Below are 20,328 nucleotides of genomic sequence, written 5' to 3' on the forward strand. Positions count from 1 at the left end.
CACCCCACTCTGCAAGAATTACCCCATCGTACACACACGCATCCAGAAAGAACCCGGCTGAATACCCTCACTACGCTGCCTTACTATCCCAGCAAAAGAAAGAAGACGATAAAAAGCAAGCGGGGAGGGGGATTGCCTGGGTTTACAAAAGAAGTTAACAGGCTGAAAATGTGGAAAGGACTCATGAATAGGTTTTTTTCCTGTTTTGGATGGGATCCAGGCTTAAGTTCTTTAGCACACCTTTGTTTTTGCAGATATCTGGAAAGTGCAGATCACAGTGTACGTAAGGAATGAAGCAAAATCCTTTGGTCACCTTTTGTTGCTTTAAGCCTAGCTGCTGTAGGCGGCTGGATCAGAACCAAAACGTTGGACCGGGCGCCCTACCATTCTGCTTGAATCAAGGTGACTACTGTTCTGGGGCACAACAATCTGGTGCTCAGCGGAAAACAAACACCCAGTTTGAAGTCGTGTGGTGGATTTTTTTTAGCCTTTCATACCTTCCGATTCAACCTATGGTCCTGTGTTTCTCACCCGCACAACTGAAGTCCAAGCGCTGCTGCCTCCTCACATAGAGACATGGGAGAGGCACTATCCCAGCATGCCAAACTGGTGAAGTTGGGTTGATTTCCAGACCGCTCGGTGTGTTTCCTCCCAAAAATCCTCTCTTTTCTCTTTCCCTTCCCTCCCTCTTGCCTTTCCTCTTTCTAGTTGCGCACAGGTTGGCAAGGAGTCAGGCACGAGTCGTCGGAGGAGGCTGATGCTTTATACTGGTGCCAACTACCCTCTGCTGGATGGGAGGAAGGGAAGGGACGAGAAAAGAGTGGGGCAAAGGGGGCGTAAAGACGGGGGAAGACTGAAATCTGTTTTTACACAACAAAAAGACGTAAATTAAGGAACTAATGAGAGTGACCTTCAAACAACCCAGAGAACTTTGTGAAACACTTAAACATACACGCTCTGGCCACTTTATTAGGTGCACCTTGCTTGTATCTGACTGGGCCCTCTTTTGTCAAAATTATTTGTGGCGTTTTGATTCATATACATTGTTACAGATTTCCATGATGCAAACCGGCCCTTCCTCCACACCCAAATAAAGCTCTTTTTGCAGTTTTAGCAGAAATGACTGAGTATTAAGTGAGAACCGCACAGATTTACTTTATTAGGGAATTCTATCAGATGTATTTTCTACAAATATTGATCATGTGACAATCAAGATTGATATGTTTATTGTATTATAGCCCAGCCCTAATATATTATAAATTGATTTGGGTTCGATACAGAAAAGAAAGGGGGGAAAAAAGGAAGAGAGGTTAGAGAGAAAAGCAGAAAATAAAAATAGGTAGAAGTAAGTCTGTTGCAGTAAGCAGTTAATCAAGTCATCACATTATAAATTGAAATGAGGTCAAGAATTTCTGCTCTGATGTTTAACATGTTAGAGCAATTTTGTTTACAGCGACTTCAAATCAGTTTTAATTATTGTTTCTGTTGTGTGTGGTTTTTACTCCTTTTTTCTGTTTTTGTTGTTGTGTTTCATTTTGGATATTGAAAAAAAATTTCTAGTTCCAGTTTTAAGTGTTTTGAAAAATTCAAGTTTATTTTTCTGGGAGAGAGCAAACTTGCATTATCATGCTATTATCAATAAGTTACTTGAAAATGGTCTCAAAACCATAATATCATTTATTGCTATAACTACTGGGACATCTTATTGTGTGCTAAAATCTGTTGTTGACAGGCGTAGGGAGACGCAGCGAGAGAAGGCAAGAAAACATACTAGGAATCTGTGTACAAACCTGCAGAAAGAGAGACTCAAGTGACTAAAACCTGAACGGGAAGTATCAACACAATTAATTCAACTTTTGACTTCAAGATAGACAAAGAACATAAAGTGTTCCTGCCATGGTGAGCCTTTTTAACCTAAAAATATTGTATCAACTTCCAAGCATGGGTTTGACCACATAATGCTAAAGGCATATTTCACATAACAGATTGCAGAAAGTGAATGAAATAGGATGGATGAACTTCTGACCAGAGCTGCAAACTGAAGTCCCAACTATAGATCACAATGCATATTCTCCATTTCTGTTTATAAAGTTAGATTTTTTTTTTTTTTTTTTTGCTCTCTGTCATCTATTGTTAAATCTATGTTTTCCAATATCAATATCAAGACAAAAAGGAAACGACTAACTTATATTTTAGGAAACCCTCCTCCACATAGAGGAAGTCCTTATTTTATTTGGCTCACATTTGCCTATCTTTGTAAACTTGCATCACCACTTTGTCGTTCTTCACAAACTGACTAAAAACAGAAAGGGCATCTAGAGAGAGCTATGAAACAATACTGGCGATATATCATTGCCATGAATCTGTTTATGACAGTTACAGCGAAACACGGAGCAGAAATTGATTTCAGTCGGTTTGCCCCGCCCCTCCCCCCCATCCTGTTCAGGAGAAATATTGGCAGTCTATCCTGCCCTGACTCAAAATAATAGCGACTGTGCCCCTACCATGTAGCAATCTGCCATTGCATAATTCTTGCCAAGGTCACAGACCACATCACACAGACCACAGTGAGGGAGGGAATGCAGGGCAACAGGAAACAGAACCAGGAATAAGGAGTAACTTTATCAGGGTGCCAGGGCAAAAGGTTAATCTGAAAACGAGTCCTGTTCGATGCAGAGAGGAATAAAACGGTGTCCGCAATCAGGTCCACGGAGCTGGGACTGAACTGGGCCCATGTGAAGACACTCCTTAAATCATTACTGTTTGGAGGACCACAGAAATACTACACACACATGCACACACACACACTGAAGAGAAAAAAACCATCCTCATCTAAACTGCCACCCCCACGGTGAAAGGGGAGGAACAGATTTCTGCCATGCCGTGTCTCCGAGCTGCTTCGACAGACGGAGAGGCAACTTACGACAGGGTGGAGCCTTCATGCGCATAATGCCCAGATGGGCCCCTGGATGCTGTAGTACCTCTTCCTCCTAAGCACTCACGCCTGGCTCCCACAATGCACTTAGCGGACGCAAGTGTCTGAACGGGTGACAAATGCAAGCAGCCGACTCAGATTGCATAATGTTTCTCATAACCGGCCATCCTGTTTCATAAGAGAAACCCAAGCAGGTGAATGAAAGTGCAGGTGCGATCAGCCAAGTAATAAAACTGTTGACAGCAACTACTAACAACAAACAACCCAGAAGGCTCTTACAACCACTAAAAAAAGAGTTTATCAGTGTCCAAAGATTAGATCTCAAAACGTTTCAGTGCTTCAAAATATTTTACAATGCATGTTGGTTGCCAAGGTTAACTTTGGACAAGAATTTTATAAGTTACCGTTGATTCAAAGATGTGTGAATCAACATCACTGTGTGTCCAGTTTAATATCAGGACACACGTTACAGCTATCTAAGATAGATATTCAATAAAAGTATCACCTTTTGACAACCAAACTTTTTGACTACCTAATCACTGACTTGTCACAGAGAACACTTGACTTAAACTGAGATTAAATTACCCATATGGAAATGGGATTTTATTTTGTTTAGGCATATCAGAATAAAGAGGCCACACTTCTTAGACTCTCATTTGTAAAACATGTTAAAATCTTGTACTATTTTCACATCACAATCATGCACCAGTTTGTGTTTTAAACTCACCTGCACAAAACTAAAAGTCTTTTCTGTGCTTGTTTGCTTCCAAACTGTTTAATATCGAACACAGAGGGAGCAGTGAGTGTACCAAAGGTTAAACTAATGTTAATATGTAATCGCGTCCTTGTTACTTAACTACAATGCTGGGTTTGATGTTGAAGAGCTCTGATACTGATATACTGTCAGCATTCGATTTTAAGAACTTTGAGCTGAAATATTCTGTTTTTTCAAGTTCATCAGCAAAGGGTGAAAACTGATCAAGGTAGCTTCAGTTCACTTTTTGTTTCCAGAATTCATGTTTTTTTTAAATTCATGAACACAAGTACTTTTTTAATAATAGCGCATTAAAAACAGCAATTTAAACTGGAAATCTAACAGTATTCACTGAACTTGATTCGTCTTTATTTGGATTATTACTCTGGATGTTTCTTTAACCTTTATGAAAAAAAAAAATCTTGAAATTTGGCTGAATCTGTTCGTAGAGAGAACTAAATCTTTTTCTGTGTTTTTATGATGATCATATTCCTCTGAACTGGACCTCAGTCATCAGGAGTCGGACCTCGATTGTTTTGAGAAACTGATGACTAGTACAGTTTAGGAAATATTATTTTCAATTGCTTCCACCTTTGGATATCTTCTTGTGATGGAAGGTTTTAGAAATGTTGAGGTTTTTTTGTTTTGAACCCGAGAGCCGCTATAACCCATAAAAACTGACATTTCTCTACTTTTCTAAAATAAGAAACTGCTGCATTTCTAGCTTCCCCTGACAAGCAATATACACCACCATTCAGGCATAACATTATGACCACTGATATGAAAACCTATACAGGTGGGATGCACTAGAAGTGAAAACCGTCCTGAAAGTTTAGTGTGTTAGAAGAGATTTGTGTGAGTTTAACAAGGACCAAATACTGATGACTAGACATTTGGATCAAAGTATCTTAAAACCTTTGACCATGAAGCAATGGTTTTTACATGATGTAGATTGTTGGGCGTGTATGAATTGTCTACCTGGGAAACACATGGCAGCTGGACATCCTTTGGAGGATGGCTTGACTTCCTCCCAAGTCAAAATTATGTATGTTAGGTGAATATGCCACTCAAAATTTACCTTACTGAGCTTTTACTGTTGTTTGCCCTGTTTGTCTGTGTTTTTCTATGATGTACAGGCTGAATAGGACCCAGCGCTTCAAGATGCCGCATGGATGGATGTAGCTCCTTTCAGCTGGATAATGCACTAAGTCACAAAGCCAAAATGCCTTAGAGGAGTTTTGCCTGCATCTGTTGCTGCAAATGAATAAGCTGATTGTGATTTAGGTATGCATAAAATATTATAAAAATCCGGATCAAAAAAAAATATATGAAGTTATTTTCTTGCATTATTTTGAATTTCAGTTCTTCTCCAGTCAATGTGAGTCTTTCTTTTCTTTTCTTTTTTTTTTTGTCAACGTTACATAACAAAGCTGTAATAGTTTCAGCAGAGACGTGGCTCCAGAAAAAAAAAAAAATCCGACTCCGCAATTTTGATCAACTTTTATAAACTTACGTTACTCTGCAATTTACCTGCTACGACCATTCTCTCCTCCCTCCCCTTGAGAGCCCGCTCTCTGCTCGGCAGCTCGGTCTGATGGGTCATTCTGTCAGCGGCGAGCAGCGACGCGCAGACCAGCAGCAGCAGCGCTGCGCTGCGCTGCGCTCTTTCTGCGTGTTTGTGGAAACCAGCCCGGCTGCGGCGGAGCCTTCCGGGAAGGTTTCATAACGGCTCGGGCACCGACTTACGTTACACGGCGAGGACTGGAGGGAGCGATACCGGAAAGGGGGAGAGAAAAAAACCCGCCATCAGTATGAATATTCATGGCACGTGGGCCACGTCGTGCGATGCATATTAACTAGTCAAGGGGTTAATATGACTTTGGCACAAAAGCCTGCAGAGCACCGTGTGCGGGAACGAAATTAAATTTAAATAAATATCCACCACATTCAGCATGCAAATGAGCACTCACCAATTATCTGCTCCCGTTTGGTGGGAGGTGCGTCTGGTGAAGCAGGTTAAAGTATAGATGTATAAAATACCAGTCTTAATGGTCTGTGCAAGTTTTGGTAATTTGGTGTTTTTATTAGAAACCAGCAGAAGTGGTTAGAGGAGCCAAACACTGTCCACAAGTAAGAGCAGCCATCAAAGAAACTGCAGAGAGTAAATATTAAATATCTGGTTTAATATTTAAGAATGATGCCATTAGGCAGTCAAAATATAAAACTATGCAGATGCTGGTGTTTCATAGAATAAAAAAATAAACACAAATACATGACAGTTAAAATCACTGAGAGGAAACTTTTCCAAATCAAATTTGTTCAACAGAAAGTTTGACAACAATCATTTCAGAGGCTAATGAAAGTGGTATATCTACATAGTATACTATCTATAAATTAATCAATTAATCAATCAATCAAAGTTTATTTGTATAGGACATTTTAGCAACATGCTGTTCAAAGTGCTGTACACTGTGAAAACTTCAAAAAAACTCATCAATAAACACATAACAGAGTCAACAATTGTGAAAACCAATAACATACATTACATTTTGTGAAGTGAATTCGTTAAAATCATCAACACATCAAATATGTTGGTCAGTGTTTCATTTATCATTGTTCAGGTGGGTTTCAGTCTCGATTTGAAAGGGTTTCAGCTGTTTCACAATTTTTTGAAAGGTCATTTTGTTGCTTCTCCATGTTTAATTCTGGTTCTGGGGAAGCGAAGCAGACCAGATCCAGAAGTCCTGAAAAGTCCGTAAGGTTGATCTTCCCAGAGCAGATCTTTAGTATATCTGGTGCTGAGCCGTTCAGTGATTTATAAACTAACAGAAGTATTTTAAAGTCTGTTCTCTGAGCTCTCTGAGAAAGCCAGATCTGTGTGTTCAACTGGGTTGCTTTAACTTCCTGGTTTTAGTGAGAACACAAACAGCAGCGTCCTGGATCTGCAGCAGCTGGTGGATTTTTTTAGGCAGACCTGTGGCGACACTATTGGATTACTAAATATGTTATGCAGGGAGCACAACTGTCCATGAATAGCTCTGTGAATACTTGAGAGCCCCTCTAAGTTTAAACACTAAAAATGCATTAATATGGATACTGGAAACCATCTTCGCACTTTCATTTTAATTTATAAGTTAAAATGAAGAAAACTAAAGTATTTGAAATATTTTTACTAAGTAAAAACCGCCGCAGTGAATCACCTGTGCAACTTCAACAGCTTTGTTATTGATTTAGCCAAGTACTTTGAATCAAACTTGTCTCACTATGTTTTCACATTATATATGTAATCATAAGTGGGTAAAAAAAATGAATATCAAAGAATGACATTTTCTATCAAATTCTCCACTGCTTTCAACTTGAACTTCAGGAAGACATAACGATGAGACGGTAATGACGATAATTGTTTGTCAGTGGGAGCATAAAGTATTATTCCTTGTTCTCTGATCCAGTCAATGAGAACAACAACAAAAAAGAAGTACTCAGGGCATTGTTCCCATATTCTGCAAGCCAAAATAACATCACAGCCTCTTCTACAACCCTTCCCTCCTCCCTGTCTTCCTTTTTCCCCTCTCTTATCTGCCAGAGAAATGAAGCTCAGTCACCTGTGGAAGAGCTGAATGCTGAACGGGGGGACTTTGCAATGCAAATGCCAGGTAATTACCCGAAAGGTAGGAGAGTGGAGGCACACGGATGAAAACAGAGCAGCCAGAATAAGAGCGGAAGGCAGAAGGAGAGATGAACCAAGTGCCAGGTTCACATGCCTGTTGATGCCGGATGATTGGGTGTAACTGTGAGTTTGGAGAGGCGGTGTGGGAAGAGAAGAAAGGATGAGGTACAGAGGACCAAAGGGATGCGGAGACACTACATAAATACAGTAGACACGCCATGTTCATTTTTTATCATTCTTCTCTGCTTCTAAAAATGCGCTTTCTACTTAAAAATCAATCAATATCATTTCTGTAACCTCTGCAGAGTTGTGATTTTAGAAGGATCTACTTTAATTTGAAGGAATTTCTGTGATCAAATGAATGTAGAAGGAGTGGATATGCATGTGCTTGAGTGCTTTCGTGCACATAGGCAATTTGTCCATGAGTGTTCATACATGCTTTCTTACACCACTTGTGCATACATGCATGCATGGTCGTGCATAGCTGGTGTGTCGTAGCAGAAGATTTTGCGAACATGCCAGCTTGCAGCTGTTTGATTGTCAGAGAGTGAATGCGGTGAGATGTGCAGATGTGATTATCAGAGAGATTATGAAATGACCTGGAATTAAACACTGCGGCAGACTTTATTTACCAGAGTATCACTCCATGTTGAGCCCGGGGTTTGATGGGAGACACTTGGTTAGCCAGGTCACATACCTGCTATATGCGGTGGAAGTCGACATGCCTTTTGTAATTCACTTCATGAAGACAGAAAGCCCTGCAGACAGACTTTTTGTATGTCTCAAAATACAGTTTCTATCAAATGTTTGCATCACTGGCATCAATTTAATTCATTTGGGGCTTTTAATGATTTATTTGAACTTTTGCTTTTCTAGGGTTTTATTGTGGTTTTTAAAATCAAAAACCATAATAAATATTAAAAACAAGAAATTGTTGGACAGGTCTAAGTTTAACATACATTTTTTCCCCATACATAACGTGTCAAAATGATAAATATAGGCTCAAATACTGACATTCATACAGTGAATGTTTCTTTTAATACCTTCTAGCAAGAGAAGAAAATCCACAAGGTTTTTCTAACTGTCAACAAATTTCTGGCATCATTCTAGATGGATTTTGATGACTCTTGTTTTGGCAGAGCTCCATTAAATTGGTTGGATTCCTAAGATGGACCCTTCTTTTAAGAGTACTCAATAAGTTTTCAGCAGGCTTGGACCTAATGGATCGCCATCTTTCAAACATCTTCTCCAAATTTGAATGAAATTTGCAGCTGCATGCATGGACAAACCAAAATGTTTCTGGAGAAAGGTCGTATGACCAACATGAGACAAAGATTCACTTGTTTGGCCAAAATGTCAGGAAGTAAGTTTATAGGAGCCAAAAGAAGACTTTCAAAACTAAGAACACAGCAGGGCCGTGCAGAGAACTTTGGAGGGGCGGGGGCTCAAATTTAAAAAAGGGCACATTTAACAAAAGAACAACAACATAGCAACAACCCATATTAATCAAGAATCTAACTGGATCATATGATATCATTATCAGCATGTGGGGACAATGCAAACAGGTTTAAAGTGTCTGTTTCTGCTGCTGACAGTCCTGGAGAGCTGAGTTGATCTGAGCTGTTAAACAGACCAGAGGAGAGAAGGTCGCTTCCTCCTCCAGGGGGCCTCCAGACATTCAGGGGCCCCTACAAATGGTCTAATTGTAACACAGACCATAGATCTAAAACTGTAGCATTCGTTTATAGAGAATGACAATGTTGTTCAATTTTATTCAATGCATTCAGCTCAGAAAAAAGAAATTGCACATTTAGGATTTAATTAGAAAGTTGTAAAAGTTTAAAGACCCCTCTGCATGTGCCTGGAACACAGTATCAATTGTCACATGGTGGAGGTAGCATCATGCTGTGGGTTTGTTTACCTGTCACAAGTTTAGAAAGAAAGGAGACTACCAACATTTTTTTTAACTATATCTAGAGCAAACTTAAGAGTTCGATGTTGTGAACTTGGACCACTTGGGTGTTTGAATGGAACATTAATGCAAAGCTAAAGCTACAGACAGTTTAAATTTAACTTGATGTTGTTTCAAGTGAGTAAATAAGTTAGATCCAGAACTTAAAATGCATACAACGGCAAAGTTTAGATCTGGCCCATGTTTCAGATTTAGAATTTTGACCCTATGAATTAATAAAAATCAACAGTAATTTCAGACTTGTGAAAACAATTTGTGCTTAAAATCATCGGTGAAATTGGAGTTTGAATATCGTCCAAATCCCATCATTAAAAGTTGAAATTAACATGACATTCCTGCAGTGAAAGAGTGGATGCAAGCTTCTGACCAGAACTGCGCTTCCATTAACATCTGACCAGAAGAAGAGGTCGTCAACCTGGAAACTGCTTTGCTTGTTTAGTCTAATTGTGGCTTTTTTAAAGTCTCACTTTGACTAATTAGAATAATAAATCATGCCGCCTCTGTGTTTTTAAAGGAATCTTTTCTTCTCGCCAAAGCAGGTGGGATTGTGGGCTGGTGAGAAAAAAAACAAAGGCTTTGATTGCTCTGCTGAAGCTGCTACAGGCAGTTAGGGGCAATGTGGTTCTCTGGCAGTATTCACAGACCAGAGTGGGAAAAGCAAACTTGACAAATTTCCATTCATATGCCTGCCTGTGCTTGAGTTCACTTGACATAAATCAGCAGGCTCATTGCAGAATGGGAAGAGATGGAGGCTAGTTTGAATGACTTGGAAGGGTGAGGGTGGTTTGGATAATGGAGCATTTCCAAGAATTTGCAGCAAATATATTCTCTGCATAGGTCATTCGGCTAGAGCAGAATCTGATTTTTCTCTCACTTTAGAGACCCAACACAATGTAACAAAGTGAAAATTATGATGCACCAAACAGTGACATGTTAATAAGTTGATTTATTTGAGCATTTCTTTTATAGATTCATTGGGAGAATTTTTTATTGTGCTCATAAAATCTCAATAAATTTAGAATTTTTACAAAGGCAAGTTCACTCAATATAAATAGTAGTTTTAAGAAAGTGTGTATTCCCCTTGAGATTTTCTGCTTTAATAAAACCTGGGCCTCATTTGTTTTGCACATGTACATGATAGACATGGAATGCACCAAATGCAGACCTCTCAAACTGAAAGACTGAGTAAGAAAAGGAGCTGCAGAGACCCACAACTCTGGAGGAATCTACGTGGTGAACATAAATTGTGTACAAATATGCATTAGTTGCGATAAAGCCATGTATGGGACAGAGCAATAACTTGGAAGGAGGTGACTTTAATAAAAGCCAGGTTTGTGGAGTGTATAAACACAATGTTTTCTTGTTAACGCATCTTTGTTCCTGAACTGTGGATTTCTGCAGCTCCTCCAGTGTTAACATTGCAGCTTTGATGGACATCCATGCCTTGGTGGATTTACAGTTTATAGATTTAGCAGAGCTCTGATCGACGTTGCTTTAAATTTCTTCACAGTTTTATTCCTGAGGTTTTTGCTGCTCTCCATCTTCAGGAAATGGGTTTCTTTTCGTTGACTTCTTCAACAGCCTGCCTGCAATCTAAATCAGTCGAACACTGAAAATCCATCAAGGCGTCTATTTTAAAGAAGAGAAGTGGACAAAAATAATGCAGAAAGACGCACCCAACCCACCAAACCAACTCAGAAAGACAATCGTCCACTTAGAATATCCTAGTGCTTAATTTTGGACTGCAGGAACTTGACGCATCAGGCAAAAGAAACCATTTTCTGCTGCATGAGAGTGGGGTGTTCTAACTGCTGCGATTCAAACCATTTTCCTTCTGTCCTGTTCGCTCACTGCTCTAATCTCTGAACCACCAAACTGGCCCTCACACATGTTAATATTTTTGAAACTAGAGGAGTCACAAATGGGAGATTTTGTTGGATAATTGAAAAGCCTTTGTAATATAAATGATCCCAGAGCTTGTCCCGTTGTTCCACTGATTAACTGTTTGATCATTATAAGACTTAAATGAAGCAAAAATAATAATAAAAGAAACAGTAACATTATTACTGCCTCTGAAATATTATTAAATATAACACGACTTTGAACTTTAGTGAAGTGTATTACTGTCACTTCTGAAATGTTTCCACTTTAAAGAAGAAAGCTGTCACAACCTCTTGTGTTTGAAAGTGATTACACACTGCATGCTCTCATATTTCTGTGCGCATTCCTCTCATTTGACACCAACTGCGCCTATGCAGTGTATACTTGGGTTTCCTATGCTTCTGAGGACCTTCTTCCAATTAGTTCTTCAGTTCAGACTCATGCAGCATAGTCTAAAGTGAAGTTTTGCAGTTGTTATGCCAGCAGTTCAAGTAATTAATTCCATTTATGAAGTGACTCTTAAATTATTGTCAATATTTACAGGTGAACTCAAATATGGAGTGCTCTCAAAACGTAATACCACAAGGATCATCAAGGTCTGCAGTTTAGTCAATGAAAGTACTCTCCATGGAAACTGTAGTCTTCTCTACATAATGAAATAAAACAAAAACACATGCAAGGTATAAATAGATTAGGCTCCTAATGACGAGCTCGTTATTGGAACTTCTTTCACATATATTTTTTAAAGATGGCCAAAAATATGAAGTAAGACATTCGGATCAAATTTGAGTTTTGGTGTTGGAGACCCTGATCAAATTCAACTTATGATACCTGCTGACTGTTATTTCAGCAGTTGCACTCTCAGCCTCTGGCAGAGCCAACTTTTAAGAATGTCGCACATTATTTTGTTGATCTAACAAACCTGGGAATTACTAGTTTTTCACTCAGTAATGCTCCAAGTGAAACAGAACGGCTGCTATATCTCAGTGTCAAGTTTTCCGCTAAGATATCTCTGGACAGCTAAATGTGTGTAGAGGGAGAGTGGTAGGAAAAATCATTAAAATATATGACTTTCAAAGCTAAGCTTACATTTATGAGACAGAACCATTTTTTTTTTTTGTTGACACAAAATTAACTGGAACTGCACTACAATATGATATAAGTTGAATCATCAACAGGTCATATTGCAACAAAGCAGAAACTAATGTTAGCATTTTAAGCTATTGTTTTTCTAGAAGATAAATTTTTTCACAGTAAGATTTTGTAAACATTTAGTCGTCAGAAAGCCATGAAGCATTTCGTCATCAAATATATTTGGATGATTCGATCATGACCTTTTTGGAATGACATCTGCTCATCACTGCTGCTGCAAATAAATGATGAAACTACATTTTAGGTACTACTTTGTACCAGCAACTTTCTTAACCACGTAAAAGCAGAATTAAGAAAACGACAGCTGGGAAAAAAAAAAAAATAATTGGTTGCTGGTTGGAGAGACTGCAGCATCCTGAACATCATAGGAGGAATATTCCTGATGAAATGTGCTATTTTAATGCATATTAATGCTGCAGAGTTCACAAGCTCATAAGTAGAACTGATTTTATTACGTTTACTGGTGCTTTGGTTATTTTAACTTAACTCTGGTTTAAACCTGCCTGCTTTATTCCTTTGTCTTTATGATGTTTTTGTAACAAACCTCTGAGGCCTTCGGAGAACAGCTTGATTTATTCTCTAAACTACACATCGGCGGACTGTGTTTTCTAATTAAGTTTGATGTGGATTTTAAAGGGGGCTCAAATTTGCATTTCTAAAAAATGTCCATCCTTTTCCTTGTTACCTTTATGTGGGTCTATCACATAAAAAGACCAATTTATTTTTATGGGTCTTTTTGGTTATGATGTGACAAAATGTGAAAATGTTCAGGGGTGTGAAGACTTTTACATATTGCTGTATGTGAAACAAGCAGCCAGGCAGAGAGCGGGTGGATAAAAGCAGAAAAAAAAAAAAAAAAAAAAAAAAGAAGGACCTGATGGGCGATTTGAGTGCTGGTCCATAATGCCGGTCCACTTCCTCTCCCTCTCGCTCCAGCCTTGCTAAGAGCGGCTGGGCTAAGCTACTCTTGCCCTACATACAGCCTAAACAGCAGATTACCAACTGTCCCTCTAATCCCATGCACCGGGGCATGTGCCACTGTCACCATGTACGAACCACCCAATCACCCTGCCACCTCTGTCGCAGCCCCCCGCTGAGCTGGTATCCGAATAACCTCCCCCCACTCCAAACCCAGACCACAACAGCTTCCCTCATTTTGATTTCTGTCTGTTAATTTTTATTTAATTCAATCTGCAAAAAAGCTTGCTCAAAGCAAAAAATATCGAAAACGTGACTCTATTTGCTGCTCTTCTTCTTCCCTAGCAACACCCCCTCTGATCCCACATCCTCTTCCAGCTTTAACCTCCTCATGACCACCTGGCATCATGGCACAGCCTCCTCCGGTCCCCCGGCCTTACCTAAACCAGCAGACCTGAGATTAGGGTTAATCTGGACCTTGTGTCATCCTGTATCCATCTACCTCCCCCCACAGCCCCATCCTTTCCATCCTACCTCCCTTCCTCTGCTTTACCAAAGAGGCTTTGATTTAAAATCCTTTATTGCAAACCCCCACTCCCTCTGCAGTGTCTTCCTGCATGCTGCCAACTGCAACTTTTCCTCCCGCACCACATCCTCAGCCAATCCTTCAGCAGACACTGGGAGAACCTGTCCCCGAGCGACGAGATGCTGCAAAGGATTTTTGGTTTTTTTACCGATCGTCTCCTCCGTTAAAATAAATCTCAAATTAGGCGTCAGCAGAAATGTGTTAAAATAAAACAAGAAATCTGTACATTTCTACAAAGTGAAACATAGAAAGTCTGCATCTATGAAGACTTTTTTATACTCAAGTTCAGGACAGAATAACTAAACAATTCATCGCTCCTGATCAAGGCTACCCGATGCATTTAGTGATTTCTGTTCCAGCCGGAGGACTGAGTGAAGATGTGAAGGCCTGAGTTTTATAATAGGTGGAGAAAGAAAAAAGCAAAGATGCACAAAGCAAGGAGACAAATAAAGAGCCAAAGTGCTAATGCTCCCTTCTTTTTCTTTTCTTTTTTCTTTGTCTGTGGAAGTAAATGGCAAATTCCCCCTCAAGCAAAGTCTCCCATCTTGAGTTGAAAGGCCAAAAAAACACAAAAATCCCCCCCAAAAAACACGTGGCTGACGGATACTGGTAGAAAAGAAGAATTAAAGTTGCAGAAGTGGCGGCAGATGTAGGCCACTGAGGATGAATAAGGAAACTTGAATGTAATGGGAAAAATAAAAAGGCCCTTGAGCATAAGAACCTGAATGAAATGATGCTTTCATGATAAAACAGAATGCAGAATGTCATGGCATGATCAGAAGATGCACAGCTTATAATATTAATATCCAATTCCTTGTGTAGTTCTAGTCAGTTTGCTTATCAGTGTTTAAGTTATTCACATTTTTCACCATGTATTTTTATTTTTTTTAATTTTAATTAAAGAGTGGATACACCCGTTAAAATATCATTCTGTTGCTTTTCTGTGAACAGAACAAAAATGCAGCTATGTAACAATCATTGCATGTAGAATTGGACCCGTAGGAGTGAGTGACGAAAAGTGAGATCACCCGCTGACGGATGGGGGAAAAAAAGTCAAAGAGAAACGGAAAGCGTTCGAACTGGTTGCTCAAAAAACGTCCTCAGAGAGCGAGAAGGAGAGAGCAAGCAATGTGGTTAATGGACATAAATTAATTGCTGTCATGTGGATTCTGATCCCAATAAATCAGGGTCAGTGAGGTCTCTGGTGCCATCGCTCCATCACTGGGATTCTGCAGGAAGAAACCTTGATCTCACACATACAGAGTCACACAGCGACCCACGGCTGTACACATGGAAATATTTGACTTTTTCAGTTGAAAATTAAAATCAAACATGCAGGTATAAATAAAAATTTTCCACCCAAAAACAAACAAAACCTAAAATAAGAATGCAAAAATAATATCAAGTTACTGCAGCACTCCACGACTGTATTTTGGATGCAGGATCCTCGCATCAGTGTGGGTTTTTAAAAAATTGCACCACAAGTCAAGGCAGGGCCCTGGATGCCAACTGGTGCAGATCTAACTGGGTTATAAATGCAACGTGCCTCAATAAATTAGCAATGCTTATTATTAAAAATTACCAGTGTGCTTTCTGCTTAGCTAGGCTGCAACATTGATTTGCCTTATTTTCTGACCATGGCCATCACAAACACATCCTCTCTGCTCTGAGAATTACTTCACGTGTTAATCAGAAAATATGTGAACCATGTATTTTAACTACAATTCACACAAGAAAATTCAGAAACAAAAACTGGTAAAAAAAATAAATAAATAAAAAATAAATAAAAGGCCGCAGCACAACAACCCACAGATAAAACTCAGAACAAAAACGCCGTCCACGCTGAAGTTGACATTTTTATATTTAATTTATAACCACTTACAGTAAAGCATGCCTTATTTTGTATACCGTAAAATGTGCCCTCTTTGATACCGTATGCCCCAAAGCAAATCACTCATGTTCAAACAATAATATCTGAATGCGAGCGAAATGGTGCAAAATGGGAAGTAGGTCACATAGCAATTTATTTGACAAAAAGGGGAATGGGGGGTGGGGAACTGGGACAGGGTGTACGCAGCAGCAGCAGCAGCAGCAGCGAAGATTTTCGGGACCAGAGATCAGATTTTAACGGAGAAAGTGATCGATCCTGGAAGAAAAGTTACAAACACTTAACGCTCATTAGATCTGTGTTTGGGCTGGTGTGAAGCTGGAACAATAAGCTCGGCATGAAGCCTCGCACACACGCCAAGTAAAGCAATCTTGCTTATCAGAGGCTTCATTGTCTGTTCTTGTGAAATTGAGACCAATTTCGCAGCGTTGCAACGATACTGCACATCAGCACAACTGACAGCAGCAACATTGATCCCTGACCAAAATACAACAAAACACAAGCGGATTTCTAAAGATATTTTCAACAAGAAATATATTTTAAAAACTCTGCATAAACTACAACAAGTGTATCATTAAGCATCACAAATGTATGATTAAAAAATAAAAAAAACATTTCAATCCTATGTATTTTTCTGATAAACTGCACTTTTTATTAAGGAATAATCTTGCACTTGTAATTTATCTAAAAACTAAATATTTTTTTAATCAGAAAAAAAGAAAACTGTCTAAAAAAATAATTGAAATGCAATATGAAAATAAATTACAAGTGCACATTTAGAGGCCATTTAAAAATGATACATTTCTATGGATGAGTTAAATCTGATATTTAGAGACGACCAATATAAAACATTTTAGATAAATATGAGAATTGCAAGTAAATCAGATATAACAAAAAAAAATCATTTATATAACATCATAGATATGCGGTTACACACGGCAGGTCTGAGGGGTTTTGGGGTGATGCGGCCCTCTGCATGTTTAGAGACGATGTCATAAACATCCTCTGCAATCTGCACAGACTGCGTTCAGGACCTGTAAAGCCACATTAACACATGAGAGAGGCTATGGAGCACCAGTCTTTTCTAATGACCTGATAATCCGACCCAAATGCTGCCTGCTTGCTAATCTCCCCATCAGATTACCAAAGTGGGAGACGAGCACTGCCTATTTGTCCCTGCCTGCCTGTCTGTCTGTCTCTTTCTGCCTGTCTGTCTCTCCTGGCTTGTCTCTTTGTACAATTGCTTGACTCTTTTTTTGCCCGTGTTTCTCTGTCTGATGAAAAAAAGTATTTTTTCCAGTCTTTCTGATCTTTGCAGCTGCCAGCTAGCAGTGGTTGCACGCCCGTTTGCTACTCTCGTCTTTAAAAATTAAGGACCAAGTGTGAAGGCGTAAAAAACGCTGTAAGAAATATTTGTTCTGCCGTGTTTTTGACGTGGACAAGGTTCAACTTTTTGTGAAAAAGGACCATTTATTCTTTCACCATACCATGCAATTAAAGGGCAAATGAAAGAATGATCCTTAACAGAAAAATATTCCAAATGAAAGAAAAAAAAATTATCTTGTCTCCAAAAACAGAAAAACAGGATCTCTGGTGTTTCACACTAGAGCTCTGCTCCAATGTGTCCGTGCATTTCATGCAGAAAACATCCAACCTAACATCATGTAAGTCTCACATCAGCCATGTCTGCATGTTAGCCTTCGAGGCCACGTAAAACATCACTTTAGATCTACAGAAAAACACTTTGAGGAGCCCGTTCCTCCGGTCTGTATGTGCATTTAAATTTTCTTTGCATATATTTGACACATGTATTTACAAAAAGCTCAGACGGAATCTCAAACTGTTTGCACACAGATAAACAAGATGTTTGATTTATTGCTTCAAATCTATAAAACTGTGAGGAGTTAATGACAGACTGTGTCTATGCTCCATAAATTGTGAACGTCAATCTTTTTGTGTTTAAGGAACATTTTTAAAGATTTGTCTTCAATGTTTTTCAGAGGCTGAAATAAAATCAGTTTAACTATTCTTTCCACTTTTTTTCCCGATAACCTTATATTAATGAAGGATAATAAATAATACCCACACTGAATAAAGGAAGCAGTGATGCTGCTGTATGAGTAAATCAGATCAGCAGCCATAACAAAATGTTACATTGTTTATTGTAAAAGAAAAAGAAAAAACCCAACAGCAACAGCTTCACTCTTAAAAAGCTTTTAATGTGTGACCTATTGATTTGTGTACTTCTACACACCGGTGGAGATAAAATACATTAGTAATATGGAAGTCTTACGAAAACAGTGAGAAGGAAAATCTCACTGTTCAACAACGACCAGATGAAAATACGCTCCTGTTTCTGTGTGGATACGACAGCCATGGACACTTTTTAAAGAACGGGAATGATTATAGCAGCGGGAATACCGGGATGAGCTAAGTGGTGAAGTGAGGCGTGAGACGGAAAAGAGCAGCGGTGCGCTGGAGGGAGCGGGAACTGGAAAAGGGCTGGTAATAAAAAAAAAAAAAGAGCTAAGGTCATCCCTGGTAGATTCAGCAGCGTTAGCGGGGCTCGTGTCGGTGTGCACGTGTGTGTTTGACAGGGAGCGAGAGGGGATGGGGGGGGTGGCCGCTGCCGTTGCCCATTTACCAGAATCAGCTGATTGCTGCGGATGATGGAGCGGGGAAGGAGTCAAGGGTCAAAGCCTCGCATTGTCAGCCCTGCTCCACTCTCTCATGGGGTTCCCTCCCTCTGCCGTCAGCCCCTCAACACCCCACCCCGCCGACCCGTGGCCTCCTCCACATTAACATCCATTCACCAGCTTGGTGCATTGTTGTTGCTTGCAGCAGGAAGAGAGGATGTGATGCGTAGCTTACAGACGTCACTCTTGCAGCTCATTTCTGTTCTGCAGCGGTCGCTCCAAACCGTTCATCTGCTTCTAGTGTGTGAGTGCACTAATACGTGTTTATATGCAGGTGTGTGTGTGTAGGACAAGACAAGAGAACTGCCCCAGCCTCCCCCCCCCCACTCCTCTCATCCCCCAGTTTTAGATCTACCCTCACCCCTCGGTTACCCCTCCACCCCGCCGCCCAGTGCAAACCTCCCCCCACTTTGCCTGTGTAATCCCTGCCAGCTGGCCCTGTTGGCTAATCCCTGTGCACTGATCAGCTGGGCCATGCATCCAGTACGGGACAGGATAGGGACAGGGGCAGATAGGGGCGGGACATTCGATAGATGTGTGTTTGTGTGTGTGTATGGATGTATGTGAGATGGGGGGTGGTGTCGACCAGAAAGCATAAATTGAAGCCCGTGCTTCTCCTCAGCGCACTGTGTCTGCGTGTGAGCCAGTCGCCTGTCCTCCTCGTCCGTCCGTCCCTTATTTCCCTATTCTCCTCCTTCTCCCTTGGATCCTCATACATATATACCTACATGGCTTATATATGTGTATTCTACATCGTGGGCTTTTTTTCCCCTTGTTTCTGGTTTTGTCTTGAGCAGATCCAAACGGATATTTCCTAAAGCTGATGAACGGCTAGAATTTAGCTGAGTCCGTGTTTTTTTTTCTTCCTCCTGCTACCTTCTCCTCCTTTCCCCCTTGACTGCATGCGTGACACCTGCCTGCATCCCGTCCCTTCAGTCCCCCCTGTTTGCTATCCCACCACCCCTTGTGTCTTCCCAACACAGAAGAACCCAGACAGGATGGAGATGGAGCAGCGCAGCCACAACAATTACAGCGGCAACAAACAACAAGAAGACCGGGAGCGAGGACCTGAAGGAGGACACACTCTCCATCTTCTCTACTGTTTTTCGCTTCAGCCTTAGAGAGGAAGGACGTATTCGATCAGAGAAAAGAAAGATTCTGTTTTTGGTAGCATTGTGTAGGGTAAAACGGAAAAAGAGACTGAATGCAGTGATGAAGAGTTTTTTAAAAAAAGTGATTTCCTGGAGTGATTTGTATGATAAAAAGCTTCAATTCTGAAAATTTTTCCCTCTTTCCATCACACTTTACTGCTTGCAAATCAATTTGTGCGTGTGTGTGTTGATATTTAGGTCCTGCTTTCTGGTCTGTACAGATACATGCGCAGAGTGTACAGAGCGAGAGAGAACAGTAAAGAGATGGAGAGCAGGAGGGAGGGCGAGAGGGAGATAGCGACACAGTTTTACCAACTGGGATGAAGATCGGGTTGGTCTGGTTAAGCCGTTCCGAGCTCCAGAGAGCAGGCGACGCGTAGAGTCCGGCGCTTTACTCACATCAGGACGTTGCGGAGCGTTGTTGGTGTGTCCTCGTGAAAAAACGAGCGTCCTTCCTTTGTTTTGCTCTCAGGGGGAAGATGTTCTGCAGGAATGGTAGCGATCAGGTAGCCGGGCAGCTGCTCTCTTTATGGTGCAACAAAGGTAGCTTCGCTCGCTCGCTCTGCCGCTCTCATCTCTCTGTTCTGTTTACCCAAACAGCATCTGAAGGCTGTGAACCCTTGCTTTGATGACAACACTTTTTTTTTTACTCTCCCCCCTTCAAATTTTGTTGCTGCACATCCACATTTGCATGCGTGCATGTATGTGTGCCGTTCAGTGCGAGCCAC

At 40.4% G+C, this 20,328-nt stretch overlaps 1 protein-coding gene across 1 annotated transcript in view; it reads right to left on the reverse strand.

Moving 5' to 3' along the window:
• msrab (methionine sulfoxide reductase Ab) overlaps positions 1-5,416 on the reverse strand; it is a 37,525-nt gene extending 32,109 nt beyond the window's left edge. Inside the window, 2 exon segments of the mRNA XM_055053182.1 lie at positions 5,220-5,331; positions 5,333-5,416. Of these exon segments, the coding sequence (XP_054909157.1) occupies positions 5,220-5,331; positions 5,333-5,413 (193 nt within the window). The 5' untranslated portion in view covers positions 5,414-5,416.
• Between the last annotated feature and the right edge of the window lie 14,912 nt (positions 5,417-20,328).

Source organism: Poeciliopsis prolifica, unplaced genomic scaffold (genome assembly GCF_027474105.1).
Source record: "Poeciliopsis prolifica strain line A6 unplaced genomic scaffold, Auburn_PproV2 SCAFFOLD037, whole genome shotgun sequence".
In the NCBI taxonomy this organism is placed as follows: Eukaryota; Metazoa; Chordata; class Actinopteri; order Cyprinodontiformes; family Poeciliidae; genus Poeciliopsis; species Poeciliopsis prolifica.